Source organism: Phragmites australis, chromosome 10 (genome assembly GCF_958298935.1).
Source record: "Phragmites australis chromosome 10, lpPhrAust1.1, whole genome shotgun sequence".
In the NCBI taxonomy this organism is placed as follows: domain Eukaryota; kingdom Viridiplantae; phylum Streptophyta; class Magnoliopsida; order Poales; family Poaceae; genus Phragmites; species Phragmites australis.
The window spans coordinates 4,637,339-4,652,448 of record NC_084930.1 but is presented as its reverse complement, the minus strand read 5'-3'; the positions used below and the strand labels follow the sequence as shown (position 1 = coordinate 4,652,448).

Here is a 15,110-nt window from a genome sequence, read left to right as displayed (position 1 = left end):
GATTGTTCGACCATTCCATGTATCTAAAACTCAACTATATTATAAATTTATCAAGCAAATCAGTAATATACTCCCATAAAAGGAGTTATATAGAATGAAATCGGTAAACTTACGAATGCCTAATATGTTGGCTGAAACTTTAATTAATTATTTGAACATATTAATAACTTCAAATATAAAAAATACCAACTACAAACTTGTAGATCTCGTTAAGAGCTACAATTTTCATATAAATATCGTCCTTATCCATGTGCTGGCCAATTCAACGCTAGGCAGATCAGCGTTGGGCAAAGGGGCACTGTGGCGACGAGCTCGGGAGTTGAAAGGGGAGCGATGCAGTGGAGGTAAGCCATGAGAGCTATGGTGATGAGCCAATCCACACACCCGCTACACTGGATGAGCCAATGTTGATCACGCAGCAGGATCCATGATCATGTGACGCAAATGTGTAACGGTCAAAGTGACATATGGATCTAAGAGGTATTTAAAAACACTTTTAATTTGCAATGTAAGACTAAACTTAAAGTTATTATGAATGGATAAATGAGAACCTCTTATCATACAAGTGGATTTTTATAATTTTTTTGAAAATAATAATAATAATCTGAACACATGCTCCTTCCTCGAAAAAAAGTCAGCACACATGCATGCCGTAAGTTTTTCTTTTAAAAAATCAAGAAAAAAGAAAAAAAAAGTGGACATGCTGCGAGATTTGCAGCTCCTTTCTTGTGTTCTACGCTCTCCAAGTATGCTATTGCAAATATAGCTCATCCCCGGCTCCGGTTTAGCAGATCTCTAAACTAGGTGTCTCTCTCTCGCGGTTCATTTTGCGCTATAGATGAGCCGGGCTTCGGAACCCAAGATGCTCGGCAGTTTTATTCCACTCCGGCAAAAGGAGCGCCGCTTCAAAAGAGGGCCAAATGGCACCTTAGTAGCATCAGTACGTCTTACAATGTGACTCTTATACAGAATAACCTAGCCAAGCACTGTCAGGGTGCTTACTAAGCAATCACCTGAAGAGATCATAACAACATAATGTACACTGCAAAGGCAAAACTGCGTCGCCGTGTAGAAGGAACATAAGGCTCATGGATCTGAAAGTCGTGCAGCTCCATGTTCTGTTTCTCGAGAAGTTTTACAAGATTTACGCTGACTGTACATAAGAGAGTAAGCCTACATGTACTCAGCTTAGGATGCTAGTACAACGTTTGATCATGACGGTAAGTACTACTACGGGGCTGCACTGCACCGACTGGGAACGAAACGGACAGCGGCTACTCGGAGATGCGTCAGAACCACCCTAGAACAGCCAGTGCTTCTTCTTGGTTTTGCGAGTCAGGAGATCTGCGGTGTGCAGAGAAGGAACTCAGTTAGAACTAAACAGCGACCGAAAAATACAGAAACATAGAAGTAGGTATTGTTAAATTTGATGATGTAAACTTGTAAATGAAAATTGGTGGCTCAACAGGTCTAGGGGAAAAACACTCACCGTCAATTGCATATAAGGAATTATAGTGCACTTCACACCAGAAGCTTAGCCAAATCTCTGCAAATGCGTACATTTAAGGATTAGATGTCATATTTAATCCGGAACCTATGGACAATGTCACGACAACGGAAAACTCTCTTTTTTTCCGAATGCAGGATTATCTCAAGAGCATAGTAGGCTTTGGGAAGTAATTTTCTTTTTGGGTGTGAAGTAAAAGAGCCTAGTAGGCTTTCATGAGATAAAAACTTGACAAAACCAAATATATGTTCAATGGAGCAGCACAGCTTCCAAGTTCCAAGCTCTCACCTCTCGTGGGAGTCAGATCCCTGGGGACTATTTCAATTAAGCAAGTGTCTCTAAATGATGTCAGCAGACAAATTTTGGCACCAAACTGTGAGCAATTAGAGATACAAAAGAAAAGAGGTGTTAGACAACTTACAGACATGAGACATACTGATACTGTAACATTGAGTGCTGATGAGACATTGATGCGTGAGAAAAACATGAGTGATCAACTATGAGATAATGCCAAACTTCATAGTGTACGACTCAAGACAATAATTTCAGGCATCTTTGACAACGCAATGCTAACCTCCTCAAAAGTGCACCAATGGTACCAATACCAACCATTTTTATTAGTGAGACATACTATTACTGTAACAAGGCCAACCTCCTCAAAACAATTATATATTTTAAGATAAATTCAGAATTAGTAAAACCACAAGAAAATTTATGCAGAAGAAACTGCAGTGTAAAAGTTTTACTCAAAGAAACCAATCACCCATCTTGAAAAAGGAAGTGCTATGTTACCCGGTCTGCAGCCGCTTGTAAGGTCAGATGATCACCCCATTCCCCAGATCTGCAGAAAAATACATACGAACATATGAATTAGTAACTCAAAAAATTGAGCGTTATCTCTCTGGATAATGAGCATGATACGCAACTCAGATCTGTGTTCAGTCGGAACCTTTTCATTTTCTTCAAGTACACCTTATATTCCATTGGTACATGGCCTTCATACTGTTTTCTGAATTCCTTCAGCTGAAAAACAGGGAGTTCCAGCACATTTACATATCGTGAAACTAGATGATCGAGTATGTAGTGTGGTAATTATTTACCAAAGGAAGTCTACCAGTGAAGGCAAAAAATCTACCTGTTTCATGACTGCCTTTCGGACATGTTTGTGATAGTCAGGGTTGTGAAATATCTGGTCCGCCAAAGCTCGGAACTGTAACAGTATGGCATTAAGAAAAAAAACGTAAAATTAAGGGAACAGACTAAAGAAGTAACGAAGCCAAGTGTAATCCTGTTCATTTGTTAAAGAGGATGCGTGAGTTGCTAAATAGCTTCACGCTCAATTGATGGAGGCCAATTAATATTTATTATGAGATAATGGTAATAGTCTTTTACAACATTGAATCACAAACAAGCTGGCAGTCTCGAAATAGTAGTCTGAAACAGTGGTAATGATGTGGCATAATGTCTTCTATAAATGGAACGGTAGTTTCAGCTAATTATTGTAAAACAAACCTGACAATTGCCATCTCCCTCTATTTGAAACTCAGCCAAACCGTAATTGCCCAGCCTGACATAAGAGAAGGTAATGGTAAATTAACTAAAAAAGATAGTGCAATAACATTTGTACTTCTATAAGGCTCATTCTAGCAAAATCTACCTCTGTGTGTGTGTGTGTGTGTGTGTGTGTGTGAGAGAGAGAGAGAGAGAGAGAGAGAGAGAGAGAGAGAGATCTGATTTTCACCTTTCCAGCAATCTTTCATGATCCAAGGTTGCATTATCAACATTAGGGATTTTCCCATTAACTCGGGGAATGTGCTGCCATAAAGGAGGGTGTTAGTAACTTGATCATAAAACTTAGGAGAAAACCTACTATTTGAAAGCTAAGAACTTTACAGCATTATTCTTTGATTTAAAAATGCACAATTCAAAATTAGATAAATTGCTAATGTTAGTTATTAATCCATTACAAATGTAATGAGCAGACGCAAACTGACTTGGCACAATCTCCAATATTGAACGAACATCAAAACTGAATTGTGGTTCATGATACATTGTCGTGAACTACAAAATCATGATAAAATGAAAATACTTTCAGAAAAAAAAAATTAAGAGTACCACTTTTGTGTCATCAACATGTACATTGTTTGACAAAGTGTTGATCAGATTTACAATGTTTTTAACTCTTGCAATGCATGTGGACCTTATAAAAAACAATCGAGGTAGTATGAGTAATACATCAGCTAGAGGTTGAGTAATAAATCACCAAAAGAGAGTTATATTCGGTTGAGAGACAATTCATAGAATCAAAGCGGAGTATATGAAGTGCAATTTCGGTGCTACTAGACATGAGGGAGAAGATGTTAGTCTCGGTGGAAAGGTAGTTCCCAAGAAAGATACATTTCAATATTTGGGATCGATGCTACAGAGGGATGGTGATATTGATGAAGATATTAGTCATAGAATCAAAGCCGGATGGATGAAATGGCCAAGCTTCTGGTATCCTCTATGACAAGAGAGTGCCACAAAAGTTGAAAGGTAAGTTCTATAGGACGACGATTTGATCCGTGATGTTGTATAGTGCCGAATATTGGCCAACTAAAAGACGACATATCCAACAGTTAAGTGTAGCAGAGACGCGTATGTTGTGATAGATTTGTGGCCATACAAGAAAGGATCGAATCCGAAATAATGATATACGTGATAGGGTAGGGGTAGCATCAGTTGAAGAAAAGCTTGTCAAACTATAGTTTGGACATATCCAACAGAAGCATTCAGAGTCACCTGTGCATAGCGGGATACTGAGACGCGCTGATAATACAAAGAGAGGCAGGAGTCGACCAATCTTAATATGGGAGGAGTCTGTAAAAAGATACTTGAAGGAATAGAATATCCCCTAAAGAACTATCTATGGATAGAAACGTGTGGAAGTTAGCAATCCACCAGAATCATAACTTATGCATTAGTCTCTTTGTACCGTTATTACTTTTATTTTTTTACTATTACCAGTACCTTTATTATCATTATTGTTTTCTCATTATCTTTTTAGTTGGATCTTATGGGTTTCATCTCTAGCCTACCCCAACTTGCCTGGGACAAATATTGTTGTTGTTGTTGTTGTTGTAGTAGACAATTCATAGATGCAGTTCTAGCACAGCTAGAAGGAAAGTTCAGGAACAGCAAATAGAAGCAAAACCGTATAGAGAAATAAACATTGATGGACTCTTGATTACCGGGATGGAATCCAAATGGGACAGGCGATTCCCAAGTTTGTGTCCACTGTTGCTCTTTGCTTGGGCTAAGAGGCTACCAATAGTTATACTTACTTCCTCCTCGCTCTCCTGAGTACTGCTGCTGATGCTAGAGCTAGAGCTTTTACTAACATGATCCTGTTGTCCGGACATGCTATCTCCAAATGAACATTGACAAGATCTCAGACCAACGATAGTCTTCAAAGAAAGTAAGTAACAATAGATTATTGTAAGAGTCAGGCAACCTGCATTCACACGATAGAAAGAAATTATACACACAGCTTTCAAAGCAATAAGTAGCAACCAACAAGCTCATTTTCCTAGCATTGCACATCAGAAAATTTCACTGTTTGCATGATTTCTACCAGGAAATGGGAATTACATCAAACGTTATCAAAGAATCCGTACTACTTATAATACAAGAAAGAAACTTATGCAGATCGTAACCATTCCTCCATGTCCTTATATCCCATGGGTAACGCATAGGATTGCTCCAGATACTATATTCAATTCCAACAAGAAGCAAACAATAGAGCAGTATAGCAAAGGAGGGTCCCCTCAACACACTCATAAGTGTGTATGTTTTCACAGTAATTCCTCTTTCATAATATCAGACATTTCCAGCTCCCAAAACTTCTTTACTCCATAACCAATAACAATAACTAAACTATTTTCTTTTAAAGGATTGAAGAAACATTCAAGAAATGCTTTTTTCAAAGGAACCGAACTGATCAGCCAACGAATAAACAAATGAGAAAAGAAATAAATAGCTCCAAAGAAGCTAAATTTCAGTCATCCTAGCATTTCAGGATCAAAGAACCAATCTTTTTCACCCAGTAGCCTCACCAGCGTAAATAATTAGCTCCAAAATTTGTTTCACCAATCGACTATCGGATCTTGGGTTAATCAATCTAAAAAATGTTTTCCCCCTATATGTCAGTCAGAACTCAGAACCAACTATATGGCCATATTTACTCTTCAGTCAAAATTGGGCAAATCAGAAGTTGAGGGATGGGAGCTATTAATCAGAAAGAAAATTATCAAGCGCTACAATCAAGTGAAGAAGCCATCCAAGAACCAGGGAAGAAGCAGAACTTCACTAGTTGGACGGAAGGACGCACGCCGCTCATGGAGCGCAATCGTGATCGCGAAAACCCCAGCTCGCGAATAGGATGAACTGATCGAAGTGAGAAGGGGAACTTACTAGCTTGTCGGATCGGGGCCGTGGTGCGCGCGGCGAGCGGCGCTCGAATTCAGCTGCTCACTCTCACTGTCGGACGCGAGAACGAGGAAAGAGGAACGTCGCCTTTCTTTTCTTTTTCCTGTCGAGCTTATTTTTGCGAAAATTATAGACCTTCCCAAAGAGTCCGCCATATTTCCAAAAGAACCCATCGGTGCGAAGAATTTCAATATGCAAATCCACTACAGCTCCATCCTCCATGATTTACGAAAAGCTAACGAAATTTAACAAAGTCAGGCCCAAGCACGACACATAGAACCTAGCGTGTGTCAGTTTAAGGTTGGGTCCAAGTTTCTTAGGGTATGATTTGGCTACTTCTCAAATTTTGCTACAATTATGTTAGACAAAATTGATTTTTTTACGCAGTTATTTAGTCCACCGTCGTAATTTAGACAATCCATAGATTGTAGCACAATGGCATCTCATCATAGACTCAGAGACACAATTTCTTACCAAGAGTAGTATAGCTTGTTGCGGCCATTTTTGGTGCCAAAAAAGCGCATCATGCCACACAACCATAAAATAACTAGGTGCTAGAATGTGCGAGGATATGAAACCCAATTGCACATATACCAACTAGCTCAAAATGGGTACGATCATGTTAGGTTATAGCCATATTGTTATTAAATACTTCGTCAAGCTATACTTGTTCAAATCATTTTGGGTATAATTAAGGTGTTTAATTCAAAATGTATTTTGGGCCTCTCCGGTATAGGGATTAGAAAACGTAGGTATAGAAAAAAGAAAGTAGAAAACATAGGAATAGAAAAAAGAAAGGTAGGAATGTGACGCCCATGCTATAGAATCCTTGGGACTTCAAAACACGGGGATGCTAAGGTATCGTATTTGAATGGTCCACCAGAACCACCCAAAATGACGCAAGAATTTTGGATGAAAGAAGAGAGAGAGAGTGTATTGGACTTATAAAAATGAGGTTTGAGCACAATTGTAGGTTTTTTTACAGAATTGGCACGTAGAAGTGCATTCCATAGGATATTGGCAGGTTCATTACTTTGTTTCAAAATAACCATTATGTGAAAAAGTTTATAAGAATTGGAATCCCCGAATTCCTAGGAAGAATCCTACAGTCCAAAGGATCCCTAATAGATATTGACAATCAAAAACACCCACATGAAGCTAATCCATTTAGAACATTTCATATGAAACTCCTGCAATTTTTTTTTGGAATTTATAAGTTCCAAACGGGTCCTAAATCGGTAATATAATCTTTATCTTGATATGACTTACAGGGACCAGTCCGCAATAACAAACATTCTCTAGGACTGGAGCAAGAGTGGCCAAAGCCCAAAAAGATGCTTTTTTGTGACCCATTTCCTGTGGGTCGACCACCAAACCTGCAAACCGGCAATTAAAAATGCAGAAAACTGTTGCCTGCTTCTGGGAGCCAAACCCGGAAGCGTTCCCGTGCTTATCCCAAACCTGACCTTCACCGCACGAGCATTTCACCGTGCCTGCGTCGACAGAGCACCCTTTATCTGCTCAGGCCTCAGCACCACACCGATAATTTATTCTTGGGATTAGGATGTAAGCGGCAGCTTTCGTCTGTCTTCCTTTTCAGGCTTTCACCACTTGCATCTCTCTCTCTCTCTCCAAGCTGATCCGACAGTAAACGGATCGACCTGGAGCAATCAACTTCATTGCTTTTTGAGCAAGCTTCCGACATGATTTGTCAGTACTTTTCTGGAGCTGTCTAGCAACAGCAAGGATGCAAAACTTAACAGCCGGTGGCCCGACGGCAACGCCCAGCAACTGAAGTCCTGCTAGCTTTCCGTGAGCAGTGTGGTACAGCAATGTGTAGAAGCCATCGCCCATCGATTGACTGACTACGTGGTTACGTTGGCTGACATCCGATAAACAGTCCCTCCTGAACAATACGTAATGCAGATCTCAGTGTTACCTGGCAATTCATTGCCAGAGCAGGTATAACTTGCTCATATAGTAGTAGTTGCCAAGCAAATGAAGCACATGAACATGTCGCCTCATTCTCATGCAAGCTACTCTAACGGATGGTCAGTCATAGCATGTGATTGTGCATGAACTATTTGAACTTCTCAGACACTTCCACCCATAATCCTTTCGCAATTGCTCTTACGACGAGGTGACTGCAGTCGGCATTTTTGGAAAGAAAGCAAAAACTGTCAACATTAGGAACCGGATGCCCCTTCAGGTGAACTGTGGTCTTGTTTTGACACTCTTTTCCCTCATCTCCAGCTTGAACCGGTAGTTGCAAAGAGAAATATGATATCAAGTCATATCACTACTATCACAGCACATAGTAGTGGATGCAGGATGAATTGTTAGACCATCTCCAACCATATTTCCTTCATTTCGTTCCTTTCCTGATTCCTTTCCCCGTTCTCATTTCTTTTATTTCCTCTCATCTCCAACAGCTTCTCCTCGAGGGGAATCGCGAAGGGAAAGGAGAGAGAATCCCGTCCTGAAGGGAATGACTCTGAAAATCCCGTCGTGACGAGAACCGTAAAGAGAAACCGTTGGAGCGTTGAAGGGAACGAAAATCCCGTCGTGAAGGGATTTTGGTCCCTTAAGAAAAACCGTTGGAGATGATCTTACAGAGACTCTCTCTTCCTTGCTCCTCAGCCTCACTCTTCTTCTCCCTCGTTTCTCTTTCCTATCTCTCCCTCCTCTCGGTGGAGCACCGCCGAGGGCAGGGCGTTGAGCCCCCTGAACCACACGCCAGACGCCACTAGTCCACGGCAGCGGCAGATCAGGAAACGCGAGGGGCGTGCCCCGTGGGGCGAGGGCGACGACCCATCATGGGAGGCCGACACGGAACCCAACCAACTTCCGCTCCCGGGGCACCTACCCGTCAGAGTTGCGAGCCACCTGGGACACTGGCATGTGGACCCCATTTGCCAGCCTCACGCGGCGCTTGTGGCCAGGGGCGAACCGCCCCGAAGCGTAAAGAAACTTCGCGCAGCGCGCGGTCCCATTTCGCCTCGACACCTCTCCTCTCCTCGCAGTCTCACCTCACAACCTCGCAAGCCGCAAGCCGCCAACTCAACTCGCACCCGAGGGAGAGAAGACAGAGAAGGCGAAACCCTAGCCCACACCGAGCCACCGAGAGACGCGCCCCCCGGCTGATGGTTTCGATGAGCACGACGCCCAACCCGCTCGACCATGCCGCCGCCGTCGCGGGCGGAGGCGGGGATGGTGGCGGGGGAGGCGGGAAGCAGCAGCGGACGCAGGGGGCGGTCGTGATGGCGCCGCCGCCGATGGCGGTGCCGGCGCCGGCGGAGGGGGAGGAGGCCAGGAAGGCCAGGAAGCCGTACACCATCACCAAGTCGCGGGAGAGCTGGACGGAGCCGGAGCACGACAAGTTCCTCGAGGCGCTGCAGCTGTGAGTGCCCGATTCCACCCTCCCCGTCTCTGATTTGGGAGAAATTAGAGGTGTTTACGATAGTGTTAGTGGAGATTGGTGTGTTTTTTTTTCCTCTGTGCGCCGCCTGTGCCGTTGTGCAGTTGGATTTGTTGTGTGCGGCGGGTCCTGCAAATGCTAATTCCAGATAGTTTAGGAGGCGTTTGTAGGCGGAGGTGATCAATTCCGCATCGTTTATGCCTGTTGGGTCGAGTTCGATGGTTGGTATAACAATGGGATTGTGTGATTGGGTTTGATTCCAGTTTGTTGAAAAAATGTGACTTTTTAGGGTTCCCGTAATTTTGCTAAGGTATTTTATGCTGGCTTTTTTTAGTTGTTTAAACTCGTACTATATGATTATAAGTGGGAAGGAACTCTTCCATTAAAAAAAGTTTGGGAGGTAACTTGTTATCTGTGGGCGTATGTGTAACACTAGAGCTATGTAGCTAATCTTGTAACTAGGTTTAATGTTAAGTTGCTTGCTGCTTCTGCCTGTCTAAGAAAGTTACTCAAATACCATTTTCTATATTTAGGACTACAAGTTTTGTCTGAGCAAAAACATTATTCTTATGCCTTAGCAAAGATTTCAGTGAAATATTTTTTGTGAACTTGTTGAGCATGGTATGATCTTGTAATTCTGATCTTGCTTCTGAACTTTCAAGCTACATATTATCAGTATATTTGGATCCTTTGCCTAATCTTGCCTAGCAAGGCTAGGAGGGAGCGTGCATGTTTGGTTCCCTTGCCTAGCCATCTAGCCTTGCTTTTGGGCAAGGTGAGCAACGATTTCATTACTTTTGATTGAGAGCCAAATTAGCTCTCCTCCACTGACCACTAGCAAGGCTTTCTTTTCCACTTGCCAAGAAACCGAACATGGATGGTTGATTTGAATATTTATATCTTTTTCCTAAGTAATGCTACTGTGAATTAAGTATACTTTGGTTTTCCCAAAAAAAAAGCGACTACACGTTGGGAATGTTTTGTGTGAGAGCTAGGATGATCGACATACTTACCTCAGCCTTTTTATTGCTGTAGTTTTGATCGTGATTGGAAAAAGATTGAAGCATATGTTGGCTCAAAGACTGTCATACAGGTACGGTCCATTGCCACCTAACTTAAACACTAGTTCTCGAAGTGCCTATGATGCTTTGACTTGAGTCATTCCATAGTTAGATGGTAGACAATGTGCGGATTATAATGTGTTCAATCTATAAAAATGTTTATTTGACAGATAAGAAGCCATGCACAGAAGTACTTTTTGAAGGTTCAGAAGAATGGTACAGGTGAGCATCTGCCCCCACCCCGGCCAAAGCGAAAGGCAGCTCATCCATATCCACAGAAGGCTTCTAAAAATGGTTTGTATTGTTCAACAGCCTACTCATTAGCATGAACTTTTTCTAGTTGACGAGTGGTAACCAGAATTTATTTAGCTCCTGCAGTTTCTCAAGCTGTTTTCTCCCAACAACTCCCTGCTCTGAGGGAGCAAGGCTCTGTTGTGTGTATGGATACATCTACTGTTGTTAGAAACACAAATGCAGATGCAGTGGTGCCTTCCCGGGACAATGCTCTTGTGCAGCCGTTCAGTGCAAGTCATGTGCAAGGTCTGTTATTTTACCACGTCGCAGCCTGCATAGAAAATTAATGATTTGTGAAGGAGGTTCTAAATTTTCACATACTGAGTGGCACAGGTGCTGTTGCAACAAATAACTGCTCTAGTAGCATAGAGGGCCCATCCGGGACATGGCAAACTTCTGAAGGAGTTGAGCAAGAAAATGCGGTTCCACCACTCCGTGGTGAGACTTATTTCTGGCTTCCGCAGCATATACTCTGCAAATCTACCTTTGCAACTGTTGTAGTCGTGGCCTAGGTGTTATGGTCTTACAAAAAATAGAAACCATTGCCAACAGCATTTTCCTTTCTCCCATCAGATTAAATTAAATTATGTTGCACTTGGTTAATATTGAGTTCTACAAGGGCATCTCTTTTGTAATTGATCATCTATGTTGGGCAGTTGGAAGAGTGAATCTTCTATGGCCAATGGAAATTAAGTTTGTCAAATTAATATGCGTTGATAATCTCTTCTCATTCAAGCCATTTCTAGATTAAGATGCCGGCATGGCGCTATGGTGTGAGGGCTTAATTGCATGCTTTTTTATAATACTATGAAGTAATCGGCAACCCTGCTGAGGTCCCCTAGTGCTCTATGCTCTCTGTTGTAAGAGATATGTAGTGTTCTTCCCTGTTCCACTATAGGAATAGTAAATCTGTGAGGGCACTACTGTTTAATGGCAGCAGCATTATGCCATTATAGTCATCCTGAGTTCCTGACATGCACATCATACTAGGTAGCACACTACATTATTTGGGATTGGGTTCATATTCTGACTCTTTAAGTCTATTTCCCTAGAAATATTTTTCTGTGATCTTGCGTGTGGGTTTTTAGAGAAAAACATAATTTTAGGTCATCAAGTTTATTTCCCTAGGGAATATTTGATGTGATCTTCTTGCATGTGGTTTTTAGAGAAAAAACATGATTTTGAAGGAGAAATCCCTGAGGACCTGAGTTGTCATTTGCACATTGTATGTGCAACTGAGAACATAGCCCTCACAGGCTTATAATTATGTCCGAGTGCGTCATCTCAAATAGAGAACTGGAGTTTAGACAGCCTGACCTTTTGGTTACACAGGACAACATAAAAAAATCATTTTATAATCCCTGAATATCTTCCAGTAGGGACCTTTCGTTGGTTCCTAACAATTTTATGAAACGTGATCACCTTGTATCTTAGTTATATATCGTCGTCATATATTTAGAGTAGATATATTGGTGTGAATGCATTTTTTGCTCTGCAAGTGTATCCTAACTTTAGCTTCTCCCTGATTACACATGCAGCCATGCCGGATTTTGCCCGAGTATACAGCTTTCTGGGAAGCATATTTGATCCTGATACTAGTGGGCAACTGCAGAGGTTAAAGGCGATGGATCCAATTGACGTTGAGACGGTATGTTCTCTATGAATTCTACTTCATGAATCTGATTTTTCATTTCATGTTCATGTTACCTTTTTCATTTGGCATGTCTCCCATTTCAATGGTTTACACTTTTCTATGTCTAACTATCGTCTCTATCTGCTATCTTCTGCTCCTGCAGTCTTGACTACAGTCTTCAGTCTTTATTAAAAGTAGCTGGTGGCTCAACAGGAGACTCTAATAGCCACGTCCTTTGATTTACATGATAAACTGAATACATTCTTGAGTTTGAGATGTAGTTTCTAAATATTCTTAATCCAGCAGTGTTTAATAAAAATAATTAACCATCAGTCATACCTGTCGGATAGGTGTTAGTTAAGTTTCACCAAAATTCTGCTTGAGTCTTGCTATCTTTAAAAATAGAACAAGCGGCAAGCCTTTTTAACTCCATTTGTTTTTCTTCCCAATAAGAAGTTCAGATATTATGTTGTTTAACTTTGAATTGCCCTAAGCCTCCTCTTCTGTTTTCTTCCATTTATTTTTCAGAATTTGTGAAATCTTGATTGATTTCCTTAACTTTATTAGTATTGGCCCATGCAAATGTGATTTGTGACTTACAATGAACATTGGTCGGATTGACTGATCTACAGGTACTACTGCTTATGAGAAATCTATCGACAAACCTTACATGTCCTGATTTTGAGGAACATGTAAGTTATTTGTTTCTTCTTTCCTCTGATCCTCTCACATTCCTCTTGAAACTCTAGCAGCTTCTAGTTGTGTAAGCATGTTATGAATGATATTTCCAATTTTTGTATTATACTATCATTAGGTTCACCATAATTTTGTCCAGTACGGTCACATAGCCCACCTAGGCAGCGATTACGTGCTAGGTGTCACCCCGCTGTCCCCCCAGCACCTAGCACTTTTTAAAACATTGCTGATGATAATGTAGTTCTTTCAGATTGTGTTCCAGCCGTTGTGATCACTGTTATGTTACTCTTGAACTACTTGAAATTGCAGCATGTGCTTCATAACAATTATGTCTGACATAACATGGCCTTTTTGGCTAGTGCACAGTTAATGATTTTGTTAAAAACAATCGTGTTAGTATGTAAAATTTTCAATCACCAATAGTTATCTTTATAGTTTGGTTATTGTCAGTGTGATCTAGATTGTACTCCGTAATTGCAAGTTTATTTCTTAGAGGTGAAAGCTTCAGCTGTGATAAATTATCCTCCCTCCCCTAGCATGAACTGAACCGCATTAATCTTTTTCAAGCTTTCCATTGTTGAGTTGATCATACTAACCATATATGAAATATTTTTCCCTGTATAGTAAATAACTTCAAAACAGTTATTACTGTGGTTCTATAGATAGCTTATAATGCATACCTATGTGATACGGCAAAGCTAGCGCCCGGACGTCCGATATATCGGATGTTGCAATGCTCATCGCAACATCAAAGACTAACGTCTGCAACATTTGAAATCAACATTCTCAACATAAAAAAAAAAAGCACCAAAAAAGTATACAGATCCGGACCCGAAAAAATTATCCATTTGAGTTAATTCTTATATTCCGAGATGCAACATACGAAAATAACTTCTGCAACAAAATTCCATAACGTCTGAAATATTCAATTTGAACGTCTGAAACATTAGAGATGCGAAAATATAGGAATTAACTCGAATGGATAAATTTTTCGGGTCCGGATCTGTACATGAGAGATTCCGGGATGCAACATTCTCGAAGAACTTCTGTAACAAATTTTCATAACGTTTGAAACATTAAATTTGAACGGCTGAAACATTGGAGATATATAGTAATTAACTCGAATGGATAATTTTTTCAGGTCCGGGCCTATACGCAAGAGATTTTCGGGATGTAATGTACGGAAATAACTATGACAATAAATTTTTATAACGTCTGAAACATTAAATTTGAACATCTGAAATATTGGAGATGCGAAAATATTTTTGGCCGGCCCAATGATACTGTAGGTTGAGTGCGCCGTCCATTCGATCGGACGTGTGAAGGGGAGCATTTCTGATGTTGATAAGGGGCATAACTTCTGTTTTACATGACTCTTTGTGATAGTACTTGATTTGTTCTACCGCTGTTTTCTGAAATCCTGACTGATTCACTCTCCGATTGCAGCGGAGGTTGTTATCATCATATAGCTATGGTCGTGGGGACCACATTAAATCTGAAGGCATGGAAAATCTTGGATCTCCTCAGAGTTGCCATCTCCCGTTCATGTAAACCTTCAGTCACTCTCCCTGTTCATGTGCTTATGACCTGATATACTGCATCTTGACTAGGTCAATTTGCAATTTCCAGGGTAACAAGTGAATGAGAGAACACTGCCCGTTTGCAGTCGAAGCTTCAGTTGTTTCCACGAGACCACGAGACGTTCTTGTGTGCTCCCTGTACTGGAGTTGCGGACGACTGGTATGACAGTTTATAAATGCTAGAAACGTGTTGTGGCAGTGACATCTGTATAGCTTCCAATAATGGTCTAACCCTAGGCTAGTTTTGCCCATCATGTTCATGTAGATAGCCAGATTTGTGTGCTCGTGCAATTTTTTTTCCTCGTGTGGGGCCTAGATCGATGTGTTTTTGTACACGTCAGTGTATGCGTGTATGTAAATATGTCTGATCATGTAATGCTTGAGGTACTGGGAGTCTTTGATTAAGACAAGATATACTAAATAAACAAGGACGGGAATGAAGAGTTTTTCAATA

The 15,110-nt window shown here is 41.0% G+C and overlaps 2 protein-coding genes across 6 annotated transcripts in view; one reads left to right on the top strand and one right to left on the bottom strand.

Moving 5' to 3' along the window:
- LOC133883231 (protein REVEILLE 6-like) overlaps positions 1–15,110 on the top strand; it is a 52,052-nt gene extending 36,942 nt beyond the window's left edge. The window contains exons 2-10 of one of the 4 annotated variants that reach the window (XM_062322480.1): positions 8,981–9,374; positions 10,428–10,485; positions 10,624–10,747; positions 10,823–10,993; positions 11,081–11,185; positions 12,286–12,395; positions 13,013–13,072; positions 14,523–14,623; positions 14,706–15,110. In XM_062322480.1, the coding sequence (XP_062178464.1) occupies positions 9,118–9,374; positions 10,428–10,485; positions 10,624–10,747; positions 10,823–10,993; positions 11,081–11,185; positions 12,286–12,395; positions 13,013–13,072; positions 14,523–14,623; positions 14,706–14,721 (1,002 nt within the window). In that variant the 5' untranslated portion in view covers positions 8,981–9,117 and the 3' untranslated portion in view covers positions 14,722–15,110. Of the gene's footprint in view, positions 1–8,980; positions 9,375–10,427; positions 10,486–10,623; positions 10,748–10,822; positions 10,994–11,080; positions 11,186–12,285; positions 12,396–12,543; positions 13,073–14,522; positions 14,624–14,705 lie in introns of those variants that run through there. The other 3 variants (XR_009902842.1, XM_062322478.1, XM_062322479.1) reach the window with 3 other exon arrangements.
- LOC133883387 (OVARIAN TUMOR DOMAIN-containing deubiquitinating enzyme 11-like) lies at positions 854–6,114 on the bottom strand. 2 transcript variants are annotated; one of them, XM_062322700.1, is made up of 10 exons: positions 5,960–6,114; positions 4,738–5,000; positions 3,249–3,322; positions 3,020–3,074; positions 2,643–2,717; positions 2,457–2,530; positions 2,300–2,348; positions 1,796–1,880; positions 1,490–1,546; positions 854–1,344 (listed from the first exon to the last, which is right to left on the bottom strand). In XM_062322700.1, exons 2-10 carry the CDS (start codon positions 4,906–4,908, stop codon positions 1,301–1,303), a joined length of 684 nt encoding a protein of 227 aa, XP_062178684.1. In that variant the 5' UTR covers positions 4,909–5,000; positions 5,960–6,114; the 3' UTR covers positions 854–1,300. The 2 variants fall into 2 exon arrangements, with proteins under 2 accessions (XP_062178684.1, XP_062178685.1); XM_062322701.1 differs by having other exon boundaries at positions 4,738–4,953; positions 5,960–6,108.

Excerpts from the sequence above, each read along its gene's own strand:
- LOC133883387 (XM_062322700.1), bottom strand. The coding sequence starts at position 4,908 with ATGTCCGGACAACAGGATCATGTTAGTAAAAGCTCTAGCTCTAGCATC. Across the intron at positions 2,349-2,456 it reads TACTTGAAGAAAATGAAAAG|ATCTGGGGAATGGGGTGATC; the intron begins GTTCCGACTGAA and ends ATTTTTCTGCAG. Across the intron at positions 1,881-2,299 it reads TACAAGCGGCTGCAGACCGG|TTTGGTGCCAAAATTTGTCT; the intron begins GTAACATAGCAC and ends AATTGCTCACAG.